The following is a 26,568-nucleotide window of genomic DNA, read 5'->3' as shown; positions in this document are numbered from 1 at the left end:
CCTTCATCCTCAGCCGAAAGGAGGTAGTCACAGTTCTAGGACAGCACTCTACACCATATGAGATGTCATCGGGTGTACCACAGGGATCTGTCCTTGGTCCCCTCCTGTTTGTGGCATACATTAATGACATAGATGCCAATTTAAAGAATGCCACAGTATTGAAATATGCAGACGACATCAAGTTGTACCTTGAAATCAAGAGGACTGATCCTGATGTCTACAACTCTTTCCTGCAATCAGACCTAGACACAATGCAGCAATGGATCACAGACTGGCAACTGAAACTGGCTGTGGACAAGTGTACCACCATGCATTTTGGGAGAAAAAACCCTGCGTCCACATACTCCCTCCACAACACTGATATCAAGAAATCCTCTTGCGAGCGTGACCTAGGCATCACTGTCAGCAGTGATTTGCGTTGGACAAAGCATATCTCTAAAATTGTCAAGAAGGCCGAGGGTGTCTTGGCATCACTCAGCAAGACTTTTGTTAGCCGCTCTCCAGCCATCTATTTAAAACTGTATACAGCTATGGTACGACCACACTTGGAATTCGCATCATCAGTTTGGAATCCCTATCTTGCTCAGAACATTGACCTCCTGGAATCTGTCCAGAGACGTGCAACCAAACGCATACCCTCCATCAGACACCTACCATATTCTGAGCGCCTTGTTTCCCTGGGCATGGATTCACTGAAGCTCCGGCGTCTTGCGACGGACTTGGTAAATACCCACAAGGTTATCAACCACCTCACCAACAACAACACTGAACACCTTTTTGATCTCCATGTGTCTAACACACGTGGACATGCCTACAAAGTCAGAAAACAGCACAGCTCCCATGACTTTCGGAAACATTTTTTCACGCTCAGGGTTGCTGAAGCGTGGAATAAACTGCCTGCATCAGTTGTTGACTGCCATGACACTGCATCCTTTAAGGCCCTCATGCTTCCCGAAATCCGTCGAAACTACACCTGATTATATATACACTTTAGATGAGTTGTAGTGCACCTGAGTACTGTACACAATTATTATTATTATTATTATTATTATTATTATATAACATGACAAAACTATTTTGATGTCTAAATATGTCCAGGCACAAATTTTTAATAATTTTCCTATGCATTCTGAATGTACATATTTAATGTTTGACTTTATAAATTTTGACATTAAATTTGACAAAAAAAAAAAAAAGCTTATTCGATTTGTGATATAGTCATCATATGGCATAACCTTGAGAAATTCTGATGAAATAATGAATGGTTAATGCTAAGAGCCAAGGTTAAAATTCTTAGATATGAAAGGCTGACAGTGAGATTCAAAATTAAAATAAATCAAATGGATTGAAAAGAAATGACATAGATGTTATAAAGATATCTCAAGTGCAATATAGTAAAAGACGAATAAAAAAAGTAACGAAACAAACACACAAAAAACAAAAAAATCAATGGAAATTTCTCTGCTGGAGAAAAAAAAAAATATAGCAGATTGTTAGTGGAGACGAGGAGAGACAATTTCAAGAAATTAAGAAATAATTTCACGATTGATTTAGATGCTTAGGAGTAAGTATGATGTTTGTAGGGTTTCACAAATTAAATAGTCTCGAATTTGACTATAGCTGACAACCTGTCTGTTGACAAAGCTCAAATTCCCTCCAAGGGTATAAATTTATTTTGTGAAATTAATGTCTTGAAATGACCTCCTGCTTTCCTTAAAGAGTTTCTAGATTTTTATTGCCTCTCTCCGGCTCAGTTGGAAATTTCAAATAAAAAAAAAACAAAAAACTACGTCATTTTGTCCATCATACCTGAATTTGATTTTCAAAGCCTGACACCTGGTTTGAAAGCTTTCAAACAGATATTTACACCTGATTTCTTTTGCTAGACTGAGAAAGATAAGCTCAATCGTATGAATTCTGTTTTGGTGTGTTTTATGCCAGGCAATTATCTTTTCTATCTCCTTACCTGTTTCAGTCATTAAACTGTGGCCATGTTGGGGCACAGCCTTGAAGAGTTTTTAGTCGAATGAACCGACCCCATTGCTTATTTTTTCTAAAGCCGGGTACTTATTCCATTGGTATCTCTGGCTGAACCACTAAGTTACGAACATGAAAATTTATCAATGCTGGTTGTCAAGCGGTGAGAGTGGACAATGACAAACACAGACACGCACATCCACATGTGTGCGTGCGCACACACACAACAGGCTTTTTCCAGTTTCTATTTACGAGAGCCACTCGAGGCTTTGGCCAGCCTGAGGCTATTGTAGACAACACTTGCCCCTGGTGCCACGCTGTGGGATTGAACCTGGACCCTAGTGGTTGGGAGCAAGCTTTTTATCACATACCCAGCTTTGTAGTTGGCCTTAGTCGGAGCAAGTAAATTTCTCATTTTCTATATCATCATCATCATCATCGATGAACGTCCATTTTCCATGCTGGCATGGGTTGGAAGGTTTAACTGAGGTCTGGAGAGCCAGCGGCTGCACGAGGTTCCAATCTGGTCTGGCAGAGTTTCTACAGCTGGATGCCCTTCCTAATGCCAACCACTCTGAGAGTGTAGTGGGTGTTTTTTACGTGCCACCTGCACAGAAACCAGTAAGGCAGGCCTGGCAACGATCACATTCAGATGGTGCTTTTTATGTGCCACTAGCACAGGAGCCAGTCAGGCGAACCTGGCATTGACCATGTTTGGATGGTGCTTTTTACATGCCACTGGCATGGGAGCCAATCTGAGGGTACTAGTATTGGCTACGTTCAGTTGGTGCGTTTTACACACCACTGGCATGGGGGCCAGTCTGGCAGACCTGGTATCAGTCACATTCGGATAGTGCTTTTTACGTGCTACCAGCACGGGAACCAGTTGGGGGCACTGTCCCCAGCTACGATATTAGTTTTACTTGACTCAACAGGTCTTCTCAGGCATATCATATTATATCGCCTGATGCATTAGAAGTATTCTTAAGTCCTAAATATTGTGTCATTAATGTAATGATATCATCGGATGCAACAGAAACAAAGTGAACTAATTATACATCCATTCTTAATGTTAATTGTCTTTATTTGTACAGGATGGTGGTAATCCGATTTTGTCTGCCTCAGTCAACATATTAATTGATGTTAAAGATGAACAAGATATGCAACCGGTTTTCATACAGGCTCCATATACTTTCTTTGTTACAGAAAATACCAAGCAAGTAAGTCGTAACATGATTTTTTTGCTTCTCAATAAATATACTGACAGTTGCTTGCTGGCATATTTATTCAAATCTCTATCCTATTAACGGAATCTAAATATTATGAAGGTTTTTACAGCCATATTTCCTTTGAAGCACTTTCTGTCTTGCTTAGAACATGATGACATCCGGATTAAATATAGCCCCAAACACACTATGCCTGATGATAAAGAAGGGTTGATCACAATCAGAGTGGATTTGATGATAGCCCTCTGGATTGAAGCTAAATAGCAACATCAGTAATAACCACAACTAAATTCGCTTCAACTGGGTCAATGTAAAAACGACGATGATCCCCAGGAAATGTATTATTTTAAACAAAACACAAACTAATAAATAAATATGGAAAAGCCTTAGCGGACATCTTAAAGTTGAGGCTCATCCTGTTTTTCAATAATGGTAAAATAGTATTTTTTTGAGTGATTCCTGTCACTATTAAGAAGCATAACACAAATGTTCTGAAACTCATCAAAACAATGATTCTAATCGTCACATCTGAGACAATACCAGTAATGTAATACACTTGCTTTAAACTCAACATTCCTATGTAATATGTCCCAGTTCTTATAATCTTCAAGACAAATTCTTATAAAATGCAACCATTAATGAATATTTTCCAGTCAGCAATCTTGAGTCACATCGACAATGTAATGTCTTCTCTATCCTTAATCATCATCATCATCGTTTAACATCCGTTTTCCATGCTGACATGGGTTGGACGGTTTGACTGGGGTCTGGCAAACCAGGAGGCTGCACCAGGCTCTCCAGTCTGATCTGGCAGTGTTTCTACAGCTGGATGCCCTTTTTAACACCAACCACTCCATGAGTATAGCGGGTGCTTTTTATGTGACACCAGCACAGGAGCCAGACTGGGCAAGGGGGCTGGCATTGACCACATTCGGATGGTGCTTTTTACATGTCACCGGCACGAGGAGCTGGTCAGGTGGCACTGGCAACGACCAACACATGAATGGTGCTTATTGTGTGCCACCAGCATGGGATCCAGTTAAGCGGCACTGGCATCAGCCACAACTACAAATTCCAATTGATTTGATTTGATTTTGATTTACTTGACTCAATAGGTCTCCTCAAGCATGACATGTCACCTGACAATACAAAGGTACTTTTTAAATGGGCTGGTTATGCAACACTGGTGTAGGCTACGGCTGTGATCTCACTTTACTTGCTGGGTCTTCTCAGTCACAGCATATCTCCAGAGGTCTTGGTCTTTTGTCATTGCCTCTATGAAGCCCAATGTTCGAAAGTCATGCTTCACCACTTCATCCAATGTCTTCTTGGGTCACCCTCTACCACAGGTTCCTTCTTCTCTTTGGGAACAACACTTCTTCACACAGCTCTCTTCACCCGTCCACAGTACGTAACCATTACCAATGTAGTCGTCTCTCTTGCACACTAAATCTGATGCTTCTTATGTCCAACATTTCTCTCAGGGTGCTTACACTCTGTCGTGTGTGCACACTGACCTTATACATCCAGTAGATCATGCTAGCTTCATTTCTTTTGAACATTGGCAAACTTCTTTTCTGCTTCTCCCTTGGCTATGTAAAGTTGCCCAGCATGTCTTCAGCAGTCACAGCTTATGTTTCACTGCCGTGAAGCATGGCAGTTCGCACACATGCATCGTACAATCTATCTTTCATTCTGAGCAAGAGGTCCTTTGTTACCAGCAGAGGTAGGAGCTTTCTGAACTTTGCCCAGGTTATTCTTATTCTAATGACTACGCTCTCAGGGCATTCACCCCCACTACACACTTGGTCACCTAGATAGCAGAAGCTATCTACTACTTCTAGTTTCTTTCCCTGGTATGTGATGGAATCTGTTTTCTGAGCATCTGTGATGTTTATTGTCACTGTGTATCTGCCACATACAAAAACTATCTTCCCGGTTAACCTTCCTTTGATGTTGCTGCACCTCTTATGCGTCCATAGCTTACACTGGGTACATCTTATAGAGTTTCCACCTACACCTTTTCTACAGATCAAGCAGGGCCATCTACCTGAAGGGATTTGTAGTTTGCTTGCCTTCCTACGTATTAGGACTTTGTTTTTGTGACATTGACTCTAAAGCCCTTCGATTCTAAACCTTGCTTCCACACCTGAAATTTCTTCTCTATTTCTGGTTGTGATTCTGCTATGAGGGCTGAGTCATCAGCATAGAGGAGCTCCCAGGGACAACCTGTCTTGAATTCCTCTGTTATTGCCTGGAGAACTATGATGAATAAGAGGGGGATGAGGGCTGATCCCTAGTGGACCCCTACTTCTACCTGGAATTCTTCACTATACTCATTGCTAATCCTAACCTTAGTAACAGCATCTCTGTACAGAGCCTGTACAGCCCTTATTAACACTTGGTCAGTCTCCAGTTTCCGCATTGCCCACCAGATAAGGGATCGGGGAGCCCTGTCAAAGGCTTTCTCCAAGACCACGAAAACTAAGTAGAGGGGTTTATCTTTGGCTAGGTATTTTTCCTGCAGGTGTCAAACCAGGAATATGGCATCAGTGGTGCTTCTACCTGGAACAAAACTGAACTGCATCTCATCCAAGCTGACTCTCTCCCAAATTAGTTTGGCTATAACCCTCAATGTGACCTTTATCACTTGATCCAGCAGTTTGATACCCCTGTAATTATTTCTATCTAAAACATCACCTTTACCCTTGTAGCAGTTGACTATGGTGCTACTACGCCAGTCATTGGGTATGACTCCTTCGTGAACTACCTGGTTTACAATATGGGTGACTAGGCCATAACCCACACCACCAGATATTTTGAGCATCTCAGCAGTGATTCTTGATGGGCCGGGGTCTTTTTATTACTTTATACCCTTAATTGCTTTATCTACCAGGGTGCTGTCTATTCGGGTAGCTAGTCCCTCTACTGGGTCAACATTTGGCAGGCTCTCCTCCTCCCATTCATTCTCCATGTTCAGCAGTCTTTCATAATGGCATCTCTAAGCCTCTTTCTTTTCCGAATCATTAAAAGCAAGTGCACCATCATCCATGTGGATACATTTCTCTCCTGTAACATCACAATTTTCTCTCACACACTGTCTTGCAATCTGAAATACTTCAGTTCTTTGGTCCTCATGTCATTGAACATTGGCAAACTTCTTCTTTTCTGCTTCTCCCTTGAGATATCTGGTAATGGTGGTGGGAGGAGAGAGAAAGAGATATCCGGTATTGGTGGTGGTGGTGGGAATGGGCCAGCACACCACGAACAAGCAAGGTTTGATTTGGAGAGATGGTACAAGGGGATTTCAGAACAATGAAGGGAAGGAGAGGTTTAGCTTAGCAAAATTCCATGAAGAATTTAAGAGAAACGAAGGCAGAGAGAGATTAGGAAGTTAAATGATTGGCTTATGAAACTAGCTATTAGTAAATAATATTCATTTAAAGCGTTCATGGTGAATGATAAATTAATCTTCCCAAAAATGAGAAATTATCTTAGCAAAATTACTGCCCAACAGAATGAAGTATTTATCGCTACTTTGAAGTCAATTCCGATGATTTATAACCTCACTCAGCTTCACATAATCTACTCAAAATATTTCCCTTCTCGTCTTCTCTTTTATATTACATCATTTTCAACATTCTTTTTTAATATTCATTCTCACCACATTTATTCGTCATGATAGTATTGAAGTGGAAGGTAATGAGTTTCGGGTCCCAACCTGGGGTTCACAAAGGTAATACTGGGGGGCTGTGAACTAAATTCAAAATTATATATATATGCATAAGGATAAGTATATTAAAAGGGGTCCGTGGCTAAACTCATTTAAATAAAAGGGTTTGAATCGAAATCGATCAATGGAAATTGCAGATGTGTTACCAGTGCCGGTGGCATGTAAGAGAACTTTCCGTTTCGCGACCGTTGCCAGCACCGCCCCGTTTCGTGTCCGTTGCCAGCCTCGCCTGGCCCTCGTGCCGGTGGCACATAAAAAGCACCATCCGTTCGTGGCCGTTTGCCAGCTCTGTCTGGCACCAGTGCGGGTGGCACGTAAAAAGCACCCACTACACTCACGGAGTGGTTGGCGTTAGGAAGGGCATCCAGCCGTAGAAACACTGCCAGATTTGACTGGGCCTGATGAAGCCTTCTGGCTTCACAGACCCCAGTAGAACCGTCCAACCCATGCTAGCATGGAAAACGGACGCTAAATGATGATGATGATGATGATGATGATGATGAACCACTGATATAGATAGAATTGAAAGTGAAAGAGAAAAGTGGGAGAAAGAAAAAAAGAAGAGGAAAGAGTAAAAGATAAAGTAAGGGAGATAAAAGTAATAGATTAATTAAGAGTTACTTCCCTTAACACTTCTAAGCTTGCGTTTCATACTCTGGTTTATTTTCAATGATTTCAATTCAATATACTTTAAACAAGGCGGCGAGCTGGCAGAAATGTTAGCACATCGGGCGAAATTCTTAGCGGTATTTCGTCTGTCTTTATGTTTTGAGTTCAAATTCCGCCGAGGTCGACTTTGCCTTTCATCCTTTCGGAGTCGATAAATTAAGTACCAGTTGCGTACTGGGGTCGATCTAATCGACTCCCCCCTCCCCAAAGATTTCGGTCCTTGTGCCTAGTGTAGAAAAGAATATATTTTAAACACATAACGGGGTGACACCTATTTATCTACAGCAAGAAATTTTTCTCCATGGCAAAATACAGCGAATGTTTTTTTTTCTACAGATTCGAATATGCGTCAAGCATATTTGAACTGGTAACAAATTTGTATTTATGCACATCACTGCTTAGCACTGCTGTCACTTGTATTTTATTTACGGACAACTGCTGAAAAGTGTAACTTTATTGGATGGTGATGGGAATATCATAAGAGGGACCTGTCCCTTGTGTCAGCTTGTAGCGTCTGCCTTTCCAGTATCTGTTGCTGAAGAGGAAATAACCACTTTGAAAAGCTTGCATCCTACAGCCTTGTAAGGGTGTACCATGAGCTGAGTTGGTGTATTTACAACTATTTGTCTACAGCCAGAAATTTTCTCCATGACAAAATACAGTGAATTGCTTCCTTACAGTTTCAAAGATGCCACAAGCATATTTAAATTGGTTACAAGTTTCTATTTAAAAACATTATTTCTCTGTGAACAATCCTGTATGGTTTCCTTGCATGTATATTTTACAATTGTTTATTTTAAATGCAGAATGTCAGTGTAGGGAATCTATTAGCACGAGATGGTGATGTGAGCAACCAAAGACCGGTGGTAATTTCTATTGTTGGTGGTAAGTACTTGGTATTTTTAATCGGTTACACGTGCCCCAACTGGAATAATCAACAACAGTGTTGGCTTAGAAGTCAACGAGTGGAAACACTCATAACCCACTGTCACTTCTGAGGTTATACATGGTCATAACAAACCCTTTGAAATAGCTCTCTCATGCAACCATAGCTACTATTTCCAAAGTCCCTACAAACTGTGAGCCATTTCCCCAATGCTGGTGGATGGGCAATCAGTATTTATGCTCTCTTCTAAAAGTCAATCTAATACCTTATTCTACAAAAATAACTTTATCAATAAAAGTATCTTATTCTCTGCATAGATTTTTTTTTCAAATTACACCAAACACATAAGCAACAGAATCCTTTTGAATGCAACACATCGACTCCTTTGAGCCACTTACAAGTAGATATAGTTGCAAAGTAATCCCCTACCTGTCTGTCTTCCAACATCTAAAAGAATGATGAATTAAATACGATGAAGCAGTGAACATTTCATCCATTTGGCCTAATGCGACCTCTCTTATGATGATATGAACTTGTTTGAGTTTCTTTACTAACACTAAGAGTTATTGGTAGATGTTACCATATTTGTACTCTAATCAATTCATAAAAGTAAATAGAAGTAGGTATGTTGTTTAAAAACTCAGTTATGCACCAATGATAAGTTATGAGATAAAATTGCACATTGCTATATCCTTCACATCAAGAAAAATACACATTACTGTGTTATGTAGCAAAACACATACTTTTCTTTTTTTCTTTTCAAAAGGTTTTATCCAGTTATATATATAATGAAATTATTGTATACAGTGATCAGGTGCATCACAACTTGTCAAAAGTGCATATAAAGTGTATGCAGTAATGTACAAATGTCTGGGAAGTGAACAGTGTATGAGTCAGATACATGCCTGCGTGTGTATGGAGGGGAGAAAATCAGGTGTAGTGTTGGCGAATCTCAGGAAGCATGGAAGTTTTGAAGGATGCAGTGCTCCGACAACTAACAACTGATGCTGGCAGGTTGCTCCATGCTTCAGCAACTCTTAGCGTGAAAAAATGTTTCCGAAAGTCGTGGGAGCTGTGCTGCTTTCTGACTTTGTAAACATGTCCATGAGTGTTAGACAGGTGGAGTTTGAAAAGGTGCTCAGAGTTATTGTTTGTAAGATGGTTAATAATTTTATGGGTGTCTGCCAAGTCAGCTGCCAGACATCGGAGTTTCAATGTGTCCATGCCCAGGGAAGTAAGGCGTTCTGTTACAATATACCTATTGGAAATCAGGATTTCTTAGAAAGATACATTGTTTCAGGTACAGCACAACTCACACCAAGAAAATTGATTAATAAATAATTTATTTGTTTTATAACTTTATTCATTTTATAACATTATCAGGTATTTATAGCAGATTAATTTAATACATGAATACATGACATAAGTTTTAAAATTAAAACAAAAGTAATTGAGAAACTATACATTTTTAAGAGAAGGCTAAAATTTAAATGAGAAATTTAACATCCTTTTATTTCAACTGCTTAATTTCTGTTTTTTCTTTTCCCCAGGTAGTGATGTCCATTTCCGAGTTGGAAATACTGTTTCCCATATTGGTAACACTTACAAAGCGGATTTGATTTCAAATGGTAATATTGACAGGGAGTCATCTGTAGGGCGTTACATAGTCAACATTAGTGTAAGTATTAGAATTTATTTGTGTCGACGGCTAATACTTTCATGCATGTCATCCAGTGTACGACTCAGAACAAAGTCAGTGATGCCATTTCGTTTTCTAGTTAAAACTTCCATTTCATTTACTAGACAAATCCTTTAGTAAAGTCTCAAATGTACCAGCTTAATATTTTCCCTTCCCTGTTATTCGTATTTGTAAATACAAACAGTCATTTATATGTAAGTAAGAATCTGGGCTTTGCAAATATTCTGCAGCAATTAACGAACCCTAACCCTAAGCCATTCATGCAGGAAGAAATGAAAGCGACTGCAATTCACGCTTCTTAAATCTAACAAAAGTGTGGTACCAATACATACATATATACATACATATATACATACATATGTACATACATGCATGAATGTATGCACTCACCCCTCGTACATCCATCCAACCGCCCATGCATGCATGTATGCACGCACACCCCTCGTACATGCATACATACATTACAAATATAATCTGTTAGTGGAACAGTAAAAATAAGCCTGATTTTTCTTGAGTTTGAAATCTGTTACTGTTTTCGTTATTTCCATTCCCAAACACAGGGTTTTGTATCTTTGTTAGATATCAGCTCCTTCCTCAGAGGATTCTAAAAATGAAAGAAAAGAAGAGAATATGCAGACAAGCAGACAGACCCACTGACAGACAAACATGCATGTGCGCACTTGCATACATATACACCAATGTACTTACGCATAAACTAACACGTCGATACAGACATGCAAGAAACATGTATAAAACATGTTTATATAGAACATGGGAGCTGGGATATTTCATGAAATGTAAAGCATAACTATTAAGATAAACACAAACTAGTTTGTCTAAAATACATAGAAAAGGGGTTTAATGCCTGGGTTTGTGTCGATAGGAATTACACCGAACAATGGCCTTGGATTTTTCTGATCAGAGCAATGTTGCCATTGGAAGAATGAGCCGTTTGTATAAATTCAAGACTAGAAGCAGTTTTTATGTTATTTCTAAGGTTCTGTAGATGTTTGAGAAAGTTCCCAGATGAGGGTGGCAATAAAAATAGTCGATGATTCTGAAGTTGTTCTTTGGATAATCTACAAGCGTAGAGGAGGATATATATTGGCAGCAGTCGAATCCCATTTGTTTAGATTGGAATGTTTATTGAGAAACAGTAAGAACTGAACTGTAAGTGGAATTGTCACTGTATCATGGTATTACAATATCAAACAAACTCTCGGTTATTGTTATACATCGCTGGTCACAATGCGCTTTGTATTGTCTTAGTTTTTGAATGATGCTACCTCGCTGGCTAGGTGAGTAGGCCAACACCCTCCCCACCCCTCACTCCCCGATCAGAAGGAGAATACTGGGCGGTCCATCTACAGCTGAGTGGACTGGAGCAACGTGAAATGAAGTGTTTTGCTCAAGAACACAACATGCCGCCCAGTTTGGGAGTTGAACCCACCCTGAACTCTAGGCCATGTAGTTTCACATGTAGAATTGTATTTCTCGTAAAAGAGTCCAAAGACGGTTTAGAGGAATGAGATTTGGTTCTGAAATCTGACGAGATTACTTGATGTACATAATCTTTTCTCTTTTATCTTTCCCTTGTTTCCGTCATAAGACTGTGGCCATACTGGGGCATGGCCATGAAGAATTTTTGTCTTCATGAATCACCTCCAGTCCTTATTCTATCGGAACCCCTAAGCCCAGAAGAGTTGACCCTTTTCAGCACCCTTTATGTTGAGAACAGACTTCAATGACAATCCAGAGAGTTGAATTTCTATCAATCTGTTGTATGATTTCAAGAATATCATTTCTTCTATTTCCACAGGTGACAGAGCTTGCTAATGGTGTTCCCGACAAAACAGCTGTGACATATTCCTATGTCAACATTGAAATTCTAGACGATAATGATTTCCCGCCAGTCTTCCAGCAAACTCTGTACAACATGACCATTCCGGAAAACACCAGATCCATTGACAATTTCACCATTATTGGCACACCTATGTTTGTTTTTGATAAAGACTCAGTCAGTACTCCTTCTACTGCTACTTTACTTTCTCCTCCTCCTCCTCTTCCTTCTCAACATCATCATCATTATCATCATTCTTGTTGTTGTCATCATCATCATCACAAAACTATCACCACCACCACCACTACAACCACTACTACTACTACTACTACTGCTACTACTACTACTACTACTACTACTACTATTACTACCACCGCCACTACTACCCCCACCCCCACCGCCACCACTACTACTAATACCCTTGTTATGTTGTATCTGTCAATAGTTATTTTCTTATTGTCATCCTTTCCAGCAAACGTCCCCTTTTCTTGGCTGTCTAAGGTCATCTATCAACTCTGAAGTCACACAAGCACCAACTGTATCGCAAATAATAACTGATTAACACAGTGTACCGTATAAGTTAAACCCACAATCTAGTTATCTTAATGAAAATATTTCTTTGACTTGTCTATTTGGGGAAGTCTGCTCATTTTCATCAAGATGAGATGATAAAGCACTAATCGGTTATATGATTGCAGGGAATTTACCTAAATAAAACTTGACTTAGAAGAGGAGGCACAAATTAGATCTCTCATTCATGGAAATCACATTGACTGTCATATGCACAGGAAATTGTTGAGCAACAGTTGTAAATCATATTCTTCTAATTGAAGTTGTTTAGAGAAACATATCCAAGACAAGTAGGATATTGCTGAACTCAATGGTTTGACATCAACAATAAACCAGACTGAAAGACGGCAGAGAGATTCAGAACATGCTGTTTATATTTGGGTTCAGTTTAACATACAAATTAATACAGATAAGAGTTGTATTGGCTTTGTAAAAGGCCTATAAATAAACTGCAAAGAGTAGAAAAAAAAAAGATTAGCTGTATTCTTGTAAAGACAACTTCAATCAACTAACCTATCAATTAGAGAATGGTAATTACTTTAAAATGAGTTATCTAGCTTGCAGTTTACTTGTGTTCCTCCTTCACGGAAAATTTTCCTGACACGTCAAAAAAAGGTTTAAGATTTCCTTTGAGTTTTGAACAAAATGAAAATTTACCACTGTCTGATTTTTTTTCTTTTCTTTCTGTTGTAATACTTTTCAGGATATCAATGCCATGTTTTCGTTAGAAATTACTGCGCAAAGTTTCCCTGGAGTTTTTGGTTTGTCAACAAACACTGGAATCAAATCTGCAGTTGTTAATCTTGTGCTTATAAAACCGCAAATGTTGGATTATGACATTCCAAAATACCGGAGTCAGATGGTTGAGGTAAGCAGAGCTAAAGTAATAGAAAAAGTGGGAAGCTTTTTTAAAGGTATTTCATTTCTGTGACATTCAACAAACTACTTTACTCAATTACATACAAAAAGAAAGCTATAATGATGATAATAATGATGATGATGATAATAATAATAATAGCTTAAAATTTTTCGACATAATACCAACTAATTACCCTCAGCAGCACTAGTGTTAGTATATTTGTGAATAAGTCATTAATCAAAATAAGTGGATCTGTTGTTAAGGAGAATACTATTTACTTGTTTACTGGATAAATTGAGAAAATAACTAAAATAGTTCAAATACTAAGAAATAAGCATACTCAATTTCATTTTTACTGAATAATTTATGAAGGAGGGAATGGGTTATTTCCCTTGGAAGCTTAAAAATAATTACATCTGCCGTTCAACTGCACCCAAATGTTATTCCTCCCGCTGTTTACCTGGACATTTTCTCGAAATCAATTTATACTTAAAACCTCCCCTGACACATAAGCAATGTGCGTGTGAAGTTTAAGAAAAATCGATCGAGCCGTTTTGGCACAAAATGAGGACACACACACACACACAGACATTTTCAGGTTTAATAGGTAAGAGGGTGATTGGTGCATTAGGAAGTGCCAGCACTCAACTGATGTGGCTCAGAAAGATTGGTACAAATGTAAGGATAGAACACCTACCAAAAGCAGTATTGCTTGGAGCTGCAACAGTTCTGGTACTCATTTAATCGACCCTGAAGGGGATGAAAGGTGAAGTGGACCTCGGCGGAATTTGAATTCAGATCTTAAAGACAGATGAAATACCACTATGCATTTTGCCTGCTGTGCTAACAACTCTGCCAGCTTGCAGCCTCATGATTGGTTAAAATATTCTTTTCTACTCTAGGCACAAGGCCTGAAATTTTGGAAGAGGGGGCCATTCAATTAGATCGACCCCCAGTACACAACTGGTACTTAATTTATCGACCCCAAAAAGATGAAAAGCAAAGTTGAAGTTGGCAGAATTTGAACTCAGAACATAAAGATAGATGAAATACTGCTAAGCATTTTGCCCAGCGTGCTAACAATTCTGCCAGCTCGCTGTCTTGATTGCTTAAATTATTGATATTGTTTTGTTTCAGATTACAGCTCAGCAAATAAACAGCACAAAAATTCTGAGTTCTTCAACATTAGTTTATATAAATCTCCTGGATGAGAACGACAATGCTCCTGTGTTTCAAAAGGATATCTATAAAGCTTCTTTGCCAGAAAACTCACAACTTGGAACCACTGTACTCACTTTGTCTGTAAGTAGTTTATATGAATTTCACTGTTACCCTGCAGCATAATATCGACGATTGCAATGACAACGGCAACGCTGATGATGATGATGATAATGGTGATGACAATAACGACAACCACATTGTCGTTGTCATCTTTCCTGTCATCATCATCGTCTGTGCTGTCATCACGTCTCTATATCTCCATTATCATCAGTTTTTCTCCTTATTACCAATACGGATTGAAAACTATAAGTTACGGACAATTATTTCTGTGTTTTAGTTACTGAATCATCATGAATAAGTTCTCCCGCATAGTCCCCACGATTATGTCAATTTTTAAAGACCCAGACATTTCGACATGCCTAGAAAAGGAATGTACAGGAAAACATAAAGACACACACACACACACACACACACACACACACACACACACACACATATAGACATGCAGGCGTAGAGATATACGTAAACACAAACAGAGGTAGTCACAGGTATAGACACAAGAATACAAGTGTTTTTATAAAATCAATCGTACTACAAAAAAAGATAGAATGGATGGGCTTTAATCTGGATCACTACAACTGTTTCTGTGCATTGGTATGAGCTGGCAGTTGCTGAGTGTTTCACAAATTATACACATTATTGCATTAATACGATCCAACAGTAGCAGTGTCCCTGCACGTCTTCAGTGGGTTCGTGTATATTCGCCCTCATTTAATGCTAAGACAGAAATAACATTTACACAAAATGATGACGTATAACTATGTGCAGAAGAATTTAAGCATAAGATGAAAGTATTTTTTTTATTATAGGCCACCGATCAAGATTCTGGAATAAATAAGCAAATAGTCTACAAACTGAATGGGCAAGGAAGTGACTTGTAAGTTTTCTTAGAGCTTTTTCTTTTTAAATGAACTGTTTGTTGAGATTTCCCTGAGTGACAAAGTGAAAGAAACAAATAAAAAATAAAAAAAATAGAGGAAATTTTAATCTCAATATGGATTCACTGTGTCCATGTCCCAGTAGTCAAATAACTGTTTGGCATTCAAACCTTGCGATTATGCATAAGGAAAACTTGTATGACTGACTCACGTATCAAAGAAGGACGATTCAATCTGTAAACAAGAAAGCCTTCTGTTATATAGCAAATCTTGACTGTGTGGTAAGTAGCTTGCCTACCAACCACATGGTTCTGGGTTCAGTCCCACTGCGTGGCATCTTGGGCAAGTGTCTTCTGCTATAGCCTCAGGCCAACCAATGCCTTGTGAGTGGATTTGGTAGACGGAAACTGAAAGAAGCCTGTCGTATATATGTATATATATATATGTATGTATGTGTATGTATATGTTTGTGTGTCTGTGTTTGTCCCTCTAGCATTGCTTGACAACCGATGCTGGTGTGTTTACGTCCTCATCACTTAGCGGTTCGGCAAAAGAGACCAATAGAATAAGTACTGGGCTTACAAAGAATAAGTCCCAGGGTCAATTTGCTCGACTAAAGGCGGTGCTCCAGCATGGCCGCAGTCAAATGACTGAAACAGGTAAAAGAGTAACCAGACCAGAATATTTCTAAATTCATAGCCAGTACAAAATCCTTTAATCTCGAGCCTTTTCTGAATTTTTTTAAAGCTTGTCCTTAAAGTGTGGTTCCTTTTATCAAGCTTCTCAAATATTGAAAAAAAATTATGTCAGTATCTGTTTTTGGAGATCTTAGACACTGAGGGATTACACATGATCTTCTCAGATCCATTTCTGAACGAATGAAAAAGAAAAAGACAGACAGGATGTTGGTCTCAGTCTGCATTTTGTAGGGTGTGACATTTTAGCGACAACAGCCACTATGTGGAAAAGTAAGCGGTTTGATAGTGTCAGGTTACAGGTGAGTTTGTATGAGAAACATGGCTGCCAGTAGACTGCAATTTCTCTATGGACATCAAGGATTATATATCCTGAAATTGTGCATGGATCAGCTAGGATGATATTTTTGGGTTAACATCAGCAAATGGTTTAAGGTTCATTAACATGGCATATTTCTAGGGGCAACAATGAGATAAGTCGGTTTTTCTGTTGAGTATGCGCAGTTTTTCACAAGGGCAGAGTTTTCAGTTACAACTCCATGAAAGCATAGAAGGGGCCTTGCCAATAATGCTCTGTGTAATGTTGGAGAGATCATTCCACTAATCAAAATGTAGCAGAACAAAGGAGTAGAATTTATCTTGATTCCTACACATAAAGGAGTATATGAGTTAGGTAAATCTTGCTTTGAAGTTGTTGGCTGTCATACCTGTTATGTTTCATGATATTATTGGATGGTGCAACGGTTCTTACAGTTTAGAGTTGTTTGATAGAACTGCATTCCTTTTGAATTCCATCACTACACTATTTTTTCTGTAAAACGCACATCTACACTCACACGCATGATACACACATATACTCACATATTCAACCCTTTGCAGTCAAATAGGTACGCAACCAAAGTTTTGCTCATGTAGAAACACACTACTCCCCCCCCCTCTCTCTCTCTCTCTATATATATATATATATATATATATATAATTTCCATGAGAGTTACAGGTTGGGAAGCCAACCAAATAGGGGATAGCACCTATGCAATACACTGCTGGTAGTGTGCCCAATTATTAATACCCAAGTGCTGGTTATTGCGTGGCAATTTCACAATCAAGTGTCATATACAGGCAGGGGTAAAAAGTGGTTTACCCTTAATTTATACGGCAAAAAGAAAATGGAGGGGATACAAAAATGACATACATCAGCTGGTAGACATTCTATTATGTCTATTTATTCTAAAACAAAAAGGAGTATTATAAGAATAGATACACATGCAAAGACTGTGTGCTACACAAATATATACTAGTAATATATAAAAGAGTAAAAGTTTGAAAGATCAGTTCCTTACGGCCGTTTCTGCCAAGAGGCCACGATATCCTCCATGCTATCTCCATCTCTTCAGTTTTCTGTAGGGATGGGTAGATAGAGTTTGGATGTTGAGTGTGCCTCTAGGCTTCATCAGAGGGTCTAAATAGTTAGGAGAGCTGATACATACAAGTGTCAGTTACTAAAAGGTACAGTATGTTTTTCTTATTGAAGATGACATAAGAAGAATAGGAGCAAAACTTAGGGTGTGAGAGGAGTAAAATTTAGTAGAATGGATTAGGTCTAGGAAAGAGAAATAAGTCATAGACTTCGAGTGTTGCCTTCCAAGATTCATATTATTTTGTCCAGTTGTGGATAGGTAGGTATATTCATTCTAAGGATGAGTATTTTTAGGAAGGATAAATTTAGGAAGTGATTCTTATTTTGTTTACAGATCAATACACGTTATGTTTGTGTTTACAGTGGTAGGTTTGAAAGTATGGACCGTATTTCAGAGGTGGAAGTTTATATGTAGGATGTCAGTTGGTACTAAAGAGAGTATGGCACCAGCTGGTGACCAAAGTATGGTGACCATAACCACTGCACACAAGGATTCAGGGACTTGTTGATCAAAAAAATAATGAACACGAACACCGTACTTTGGTCACCACCTGGTGCCATACTCTCTTTAGTACCAACTGGCATCCTACATATAAACTTCCACCTCTGAAGCACGGTCCATACTTTCAAACCCACCACTGTAAACACAAACATAACGTGTATTTATATGTAAACAAAATAAGAATCACTTCCTAAATTTATCCTTCCTAAAAAAACTCATTCTTAGAACGAATATACCTACTTGAATTGTATCAGACTGCCAGAAGGGAAGCTAGGAGACAGGTTTATTTAGCCAGAGGGGAAGCAGATAAGAAAAAATTTGCCAATGTTCTGTGCCGTAAGGACCAAAGACTTGAGGTATTTCGTGTTGCAAGACAGTGATGTCACAGGAGAGAAATGTATCCGCATGGATGATGGTTCACTTGCATTAAACAAGGCTGCAAAGAGAGAGGTTTGGAGACACCACTATGAAAGGTTGCTCAATAAAGAGAATGAATGGGAGAAAGAGAGTCTGCCGAATGTTGACCCAACAGAGAGACCAGCTGAGTTGACAGTGCTTTGGTAGATAAAGCAATTAATAGTATGAAGACAGGGAAAGAGATGCTCAAAATATCTGGCAGTGTCGGCTATAGCCTTGTCACCTGTATAGTTAACCAGGTGATACATGAAGGAGCTTTCTAACAAATCCGTTGTAGTCTTACTGGAAACTGAAGTAGTGGCATGGCTACAAGGGTATTTAGTGTGTGCATCAGTGACTACTAACCAATTACGCCCCATAAAGTTGATGGCATGATCTACATGCAAACGAGAGCAAGGCTTTTCAGGCATTATCCATGGATGAATTGCTGGTTTAGGCGGTGCCTTTCTGTGTTCACTGCAATAAGTGCAGCAGTGGCAAAGATCCACGATTTCCACATCAATGTTTGGCCAGTATACTGCCATCTGCACAAATTGCTTCATCTGTTGCATACGGAGATGACTTGTGTGTAGCAGATGTAAGATTTGTTTTCATAGACTGGTAGGAATGACTAGTCTCGTGCCGTACAGTAAACATCCATGACACGTGCTCAAAGATTGGGAAAGCTTTCGGAATTGCTTTACTGGATCATCAGAGTCAAGACATGAAGGCCAACCTTCTCATGTAAAATGCATCACTCGTGCCAAAACTGGATCTTTGGAGGACTCCTTTCTGACTCAAGTCGAATCTGTAGGCTGGACTTATAAACTAATCGTTTCACACACAATGTCGGTATCATCCATGCCTTCCTCCCCATCAAAGATGGAGTCCTCTCCAACATGAATGCAGCTAAGAGCATCTGCATTCTGATGAAGGTTGCTTTTTCAATACTCTATGACATAGGAAAATTGGTTGAGAAAAAGTGCCCAGCAAGCTAAACAATTGGCAGCCAAACCTGGCACCGGCTTGTTAGGACCAAAAATTGACAGGAGTGGTTTATAATCTGTTACCAGAATGAATGATCTGCCAAAAATATACTGATAAAACTTGTTTAGAGCAAAAACTATTGCCAGGGCCTCCTTTTGTATCTGGCTGTAATTGCGTTGAGATGCAGAAAGGAGCTTGGAGACATTAGCAATTGGTTTTTCATTTGAATAACAATGGAACAAGGTTGCTCCAATACCAATACTGGATGCGTCACATGTTATTCCCAATGGCACAGAGGGATCAAAGTGAGCCAGAACTGAATCGGATGTAAGGAGGTCCTTCAATCTCAGGAAAGCAGCTTGTTCTGCTTCATCCCAATTCCACTCAACTTCATCATGCAAGAACCTGTAGAGAGGTGAAACAACTGTAGAAAAACTAGGAGGCAAAAACTTTGAATAGAATTGCCCTGATCCCCAAAATGACTGCAACACAGATACCTCCTTGGGTGCCGGCATGTTGATGACAGCATCTACTTGGGGACCTTTGGAAATGCCTTGTTTGAAAAGTATGTGTCCCAAATGTTCCACTTTGGGTTGGGCGAACTGACACTTCTCTCTGCGACATCGAAAACCTTTTCCCTGTAGACACTGAAGTAAACATTTCAGGTTCTGTAAGTGATGCTCTGTATCTGGACCACTGACCAATATGTCATCTAAGTAGACACCAACACCTGGTAGATCGTTCGTGATGCCATCCATTATCTTTGAAAATACCTGGGGGCTGAAGAAATTCCAAATGGCATTTTGAAGTAAAACTCCTCGGTGAGTGCTTAAAGCTAGACGTCTTCGACTCTCTGGAGCAAACTTGATTTGGTTCTAAGCATCTGCGAGATCAATTTTTGTGAATCCATGACCTTCTCCTAATTTTTGCATTTGATCTTCTGGTGATGGAAGCGGATGTCAATGAGTTTCCAGCTGAGGATTTACTGTCACAGAATAATCACTACAAATTCGTAAGGGTGTACCTGAAGTTGGTGACGTCTTTTTCTTTTGGACTGGAACAACCGGACTAACCCATTCATTGATTTGAACCAGAGTCCAAATTCCTTTCTTTATGCCAGCCTTAATAGCTTGAGTTAAATCAGCTTGGAGCGAAAGGAACAGACCTTGGTTTGCAGAAAACAGGTTTAACATTGGATTTGAATTGCACATCCAGATCAAAACCTTGAAAACAGCCCAACTCTGGCTTGAACAACTCCGCGTACTCATTGCAAAGTTTCGAACATGCCTCTTGCAAATGTGCATCTACTTCGCGGAGATGAGAAGATAGCACCCTGGAAAACAGAAGCTCGTCAATTGAAATCTTTTGCTTCGTAATAGCATCTCGTCCTAATAAGTTCAAGTTCTGAACTTTGGAAACATGGTATGTAATGGCACAAGTTTTATCAGCATGGGGTTCAACACTGGTTTGACCCCCGAAAGTACCTATGATTGGAAGAGCGTGTTTGCTAGCCGGTTGATACAGCAAGGTTGCTAATTGAAGTTCCAGTTTTCCCAATTCTGACCATAATTCTTCTGAAATGAAGTTTCCTCCTGTCGCAGTGTCCAGCTCCATGTGCACCAGCTTGGAATGGATGTGGACTGGAACAAGTAATTGGGGAACCCTGCAAGAATTATCAGAAACAGCAGAAAGGCTACAAATTTCTAGACTTCTTACCATATTACCGGCATTACTAGGATTTTGCAACCGTGCTTTCTTCCAGCATACTGACTCTAAGTGCCCTTGAATCTTGCAATAATTACAAGTAGCATTTTTGAAATGGCAATCGGGAGCAAGATGAGAAGTTTTCCCGCGGCAATAACACTTCTGTTTCTGTTTCGACTTGTCCTCGGCTGGCTTAGAACTTGCCGTCTTTTTTACCTGCGTAGGAATAGAACTGTAGACGGTTTCTTTAGCAACTTTAGCCACATCCTCTGTCCCAATAGCGACTTTAATTGCTCGATTGAATGTAAGTTCATTGGCATTGAGTTTGAAAAGCGCTTTTAGCACAGCTTCGTTGTTGACTGAGCAAAGAAAATGTGTTCATAACGCTTCATCCAGAAGATCCTTGATTGACGTAAAATCACAGGTAGCAGCAGCCTGGCAAATACGAGTAGCTAATTCTTGAATTGATTCACCCAGTTTGCGCTTCATGTCACTCCAGAAGTGAAATCTCTCACACACAACAAATCGTTTCGGATCAAATTGTCGCTTCGTGTAGTCGGAGATTTGGTCCATCGTAAGATCATAGATGTTTCTTGGTGGTGTTTCTTGTGCCTCCAGATTGGATAACATCTTGTACATGGTAGAAGATTGAGTAGTAAAGAAAACTTTAGGCTTCTTACTGTCAGGTACTGAATGCGCCTTGGTAAAAGTGCAAAACCTTGACCAGTGGTCAGTCCATAGCTCCGAAGTAGAATCAAATGCAGAAAAACTGGGCGTGGCAACATGAGAAGTAGAAATGACTGACTCAGACCCAGTACTTGTGAAAGGTTTTCCAATCATCTCTTGTAAGAGTTTCATTTGCTCTTCATGACGGCACTGTTGTTCTTTACGTTGTTCTTTGTAACGGTATTCTTGATCTTCCAAGCATTTCTCTTGAATGGAAATTTGTTGTAGAAGTTCGACAAGCTTTTCCGTTTCGTAATGTACGGTAAGCAATGCTGATTAAATCAAACAGCAGATCTCATCCTCGTCACCAAAATAACTCTGTTATGTTTTAATACAGAATTATCAATTTACTCAAATGTCAATTAACCAAAAATGGAATGAATATGTGAGCAATATATTCTCAAAAATACACGCTGATTAAAGCAGAACCCAAAAGTCCATGTGCAACACAAAGCAGTATGCAAATTAGAACTATTTTTTGTACTAATTAACAAAATACAAATACATCTGCAAAAGTCACCAAACTCAGTTCGATACCTAATCAGAACTTAATTAGAGCAATATAACATCTACCAACATTATTATGGATCTCCAAGCCTCCAGAAACAGCTGTTGGATTTATAACACCTTTCTTCCACCCCTTTAATTGTCATTTGTACTCTGTATAAGTTGGATCTATTCATATAAATATATCTATATTTATACTTCAATATTCATCATCATAGATGAGTATTTATGCGAAAGCAGTAAAAATTTGTGTATTTAATTTTAAAATCAAATGCGTTTTTAGTTTTGCAGTTAGCAATGATGGCGTAGTGACTTTGTTGAAAGGCCTGGATTATGAGAAACAGCGAACTTATAATCTTCTGGCGATTGCTGAAAACATAGGTAAAGGAAGACAAGTAGACTCTGTGGAGGTGGAAGTTCAGATAACAGATGTCAATGATAATGGTCCTGTTTTCCAGAACCAACCTTATACATCAGATATAACCGAAAATACAACAATATTACAACCACCGATAACAATCTCTGTAAGTTTACTTTTATTTGATAAATGAGTCAGGGGATTCAAGTATATATATATATATATATATATACTGGATGTGTGTCTGTGTGTTTGTCATGTTAAAACTCAGGATCCACCCAACCAATTTTACACATGCATTACATAGGATCCATGGAGTGTCATGGGCCAACAAATTTCAACTTCTTGCCTAATGTGGGCCTAGGGGCAGATAAGCCCCATTTTTTAAGCATTTTCACAGTGTTAAGGCCCGTAGCTTGAAGAGTATCCAATCATTTTCCTCCAAATTTGCAACAAATATTAATCAGGCTCCTTGAATTGCTGTTGACTAAAAAGAATTTCCGATGCTAACTACGACCCCCCCCACCCACAGTAAAATTGCAGATTAATCAGATTCAAGTATACTGCATTGAGTTTTATCTTTGTTTTAGGCCATTTTCCAATGATAAAATATTGACATTACTTATGCATGATAAGTAGCATATAATATTTCATGAAAACCTTTTTGTTCAATTTGGCAGAGGAAATGAGAAGAACCTTCAAATCTTTGTCAGTGTCCAGTTGATGCTTCATGTTACCATCCTGCACACCACCAGGCCATGTGCATGTGTGTGCAGCTGGGTAAAAGCACAACAAACCCATTCATCTATTCTCCATGCCTAAACTATATAATACAAAATGTTCATACAAAAAAAATAAACTGCTGTTATGATTCACAGCCATTTGAATTTGAACGCATAACCACTTCTGGAAACTACACTCACCACCTGCAATTAGTCCCCCCCCCGTGTTCCATCCCCTATTTTGTTGAACGAGTAAATACAAGGTGTTCCAGAAATAACAATGATTTGAGTGAAATTGGATGCAGTTTTTTAAAACTCACTTTTATTTATGTTTATCATGTTTAATATGTGTTAAAAGTATATAAATTTTGAATTTTGCTTATAATTTTATTTTCATTCGTGTTGGACCCCTCTCGTTTGTCCATGACAGCTTTTTTCTAATTTGGCAGCAATCATTTTCTTTACCTCCATCCCCAAGATGGAGTAACCGTTTAGCTGAGCTTAAAGAACACATTCAGTTAGCAGTGCAGGAGCTAACTCTTGAAATGCTTCAAAATGTGTTTCACAATGTTAAGGAGAGATGTAAAGTATGCAGGGATACAGACATGTTGAAAATTTTCAATAAAAGTTTGACGTAAGATTTATAAATCTATTTCGTTTGGTAATAAATATAAAATTTTTGTCATTTAAAAAAAAATTTGCTCAATTTCATTGAAACAATTAATTCTGGAAAACCCTGATTGGTGTTGTGTTGTTAGTTGTTGCGTTGACAAAAGTAAATATTAAAATCAAAGGTCTTTTCACCGTAAACATCCCAACTTTTTGTTAAGCATATTGTATTGAGCAGTATATTATCCCAAATATCCTTTATAGGCATGGCTGTGTGGTTGAGAAGCTTGCTTTCCAACAATGTCACCTTGGGTTCAGTCCCACTGTGTAGCACGTTGGGCAATTCTATTTTATTACAGCTCCATGCTGACAAAAGCCTTGATGTCTTGCAAACAACTTGCACATGCAAGTGCTACCAGTCAAGAGCTCCGTATACCGGAAGCCAGCAAGTGTATGGGGTCATCAGGAGAGAATGCGCGCCGTTTCGGGGCCTACCTCTCGACGGCATCAATGCGCACCGGCCATCCTCACTGATATGAAGTGCCGCTTGCTAGATCAGCTGGTTATGAAGTTAAACTCAATATCCTTCTAGCCATTGCTCATTGTCTCTTTTTAACCAAATCCAGTGGCTAGCCTTCTCCACTGTAGATTGGATATCAGTCATGGTGGTATTATATAATTGCCATTACTGTATTGATATACAAAATAACACATACAACTCATTATTATTGTCACATAATAAACATCCAACATCAAAATAAATATCAAATGGAAATTGTAGTTGTGATACCTGTGCTGGTGGCACGTAAAAAGCACCAACCGATTGTGGCCACTGCCAGCCTCCAATGGCACCTGTGCCGGTGGCATGTAAAAAGCACCAACCGATCGTGGCTGCACCCAGCCTCGCCTGGCACCTGTGCTGGTGGCATGTAAAAAGCACCCACTACACTCACAGAGTGGTTGGCGTTAGGAAGGGCATCCAGCTGTAGAAACACTGCCAGATCAGACTGGAGTCTGGTGCAGCCTCCTGGCTTCCCAGACCCCGGTCAAACTGTCCAACCTGTGCTAGCATGGAAAACGGATGTTAAACAATGATGATGATAAATAAACAAACAGAAGTTTGTGTATGAAGTTGATCTTTTTTCCTACTTCAATTATTTGTTTTTTGTTCTTATAAAATATACAGGAGGAGTAAATCTCTCTATATAATAACACTTTGAATGAGGCTCTTGATAAAGAGTAAAAGTAATTACCTGATCAACGATGGGTATTACTGTGAGTAAAATTCTTGAGGAGTACATGGAACAAATAGGGGCTGCAATAAGGGTAGAGCACTTGCAGAAAACAGTGCTGTTTGGAACCGCTTGAATACTCTGGATGGTGCTTGAAAAATAAAGGGTGTTACCTGAGTTCACTGGTAGTGAACAGCTGGCACTGTAGTACATCTCCAATGTTAGAAGTTGTGCAAAGACAGTAAATAATGATGATGATGATATCATGTACATTGTTTTGTCTCGGTATACTGATCTGCCATGTCTTTGCAAGAATTCTGATGGTGCCAGTCTGCTGTATCCAGAGTTTATGGGGCTGATTGTCTCCGGGTGCTCTCCACGCATGCAACACAATGAACGTGCACAAGTACACACACACACACATACAGACACACACATACATACAGACACACACACACACACATACACATCACGCACACACAGTTGAAGAAACACTAGTCAGTTATGCAGAATTATCGTTACCAAGTGACTTTTAGTGGAAAATACATTTCGTCTTCTGATAATGCTTACCTGGAGATAAACTAAATGAGAGAGATCGGCTGATGGAACATCAAGCTGGGTAGAAGTTGATAAGTATTCAAATGGCTTAGATTTGTGAAATCGAAGTCTGTTACCGAAGTATACGTATTATGACATCCTATATCATCATCATTTAAAGTCTGCTTTCCATGCTAGCATGGGTTGGACGATTTGACTGAGGACTGGCGAACCAGATGGCTGTACCAGGCTCTAATCTTGATCTGGCAGAGTTTCTACAGCTGGATGTCCTTCCTAACGCCAACCACTCCAAGAGTGTAGTGGGTGCTTTTACGTACCACTGGCACGAGGGCCAGTCTGGTGGTGCTGGCAACGTCCACGCTCAAATGATGTTTTTTACATGTCACCTACACAGGAGCTAGTCCAGCGGTACTGGAAATGACCTCACTCGAATGTTTTGTTCACATGCCAGTAAGGCGATGCTAGTAACGATCACGCTCAAATGGTGCTTTTTATGTTCCACCGGCATGGAAACCAGACAGCTTCTCTGGCAGTGAT

The 26,568-nt window shown here is 39.3% G+C and overlaps 1 protein-coding gene across 2 annotated transcripts in view; it reads left to right on the top strand.

Moving 5' to 3' along the window:
- The window catches only part of LOC115232553 (cadherin-23-like), a 137,942-nt gene that overhangs the window by 25,019 nt on the left and 86,355 nt on the right, over positions 1-26,568 (top strand). For both annotated transcript variants that reach the window (XM_029802496.2, XM_036512221.1), the window contains exons 9-16: positions 3,072-3,197; positions 8,412-8,490; positions 10,042-10,169; positions 12,010-12,207; positions 13,304-13,468; positions 14,597-14,761; positions 15,550-15,617; positions 22,836-23,076. In XM_029802496.2, coding sequence (XP_029658356.1) covers positions 3,072-3,197; positions 8,412-8,490; positions 10,042-10,169; positions 12,010-12,207; positions 13,304-13,468; positions 14,597-14,761; positions 15,550-15,617; positions 22,836-23,076 — 1,170 coding nt within the window. The remainder of the gene's footprint in view (positions 1-3,071; positions 3,198-8,411; positions 8,491-10,041; positions 10,170-12,009; positions 12,208-13,303; positions 13,469-14,596; positions 14,762-15,549; positions 15,618-22,835; positions 23,077-26,568) is intronic.

This window comes from Octopus sinensis, linkage group LG2 (genome assembly GCF_006345805.1).
Source record: "Octopus sinensis linkage group LG2, ASM634580v1, whole genome shotgun sequence".
In the NCBI taxonomy this organism is placed as follows: domain Eukaryota; kingdom Metazoa; phylum Mollusca; class Cephalopoda; order Octopoda; family Octopodidae; genus Octopus; species Octopus sinensis.
This window is presented reverse-complemented; position numbering and strand designations above follow the sequence as displayed.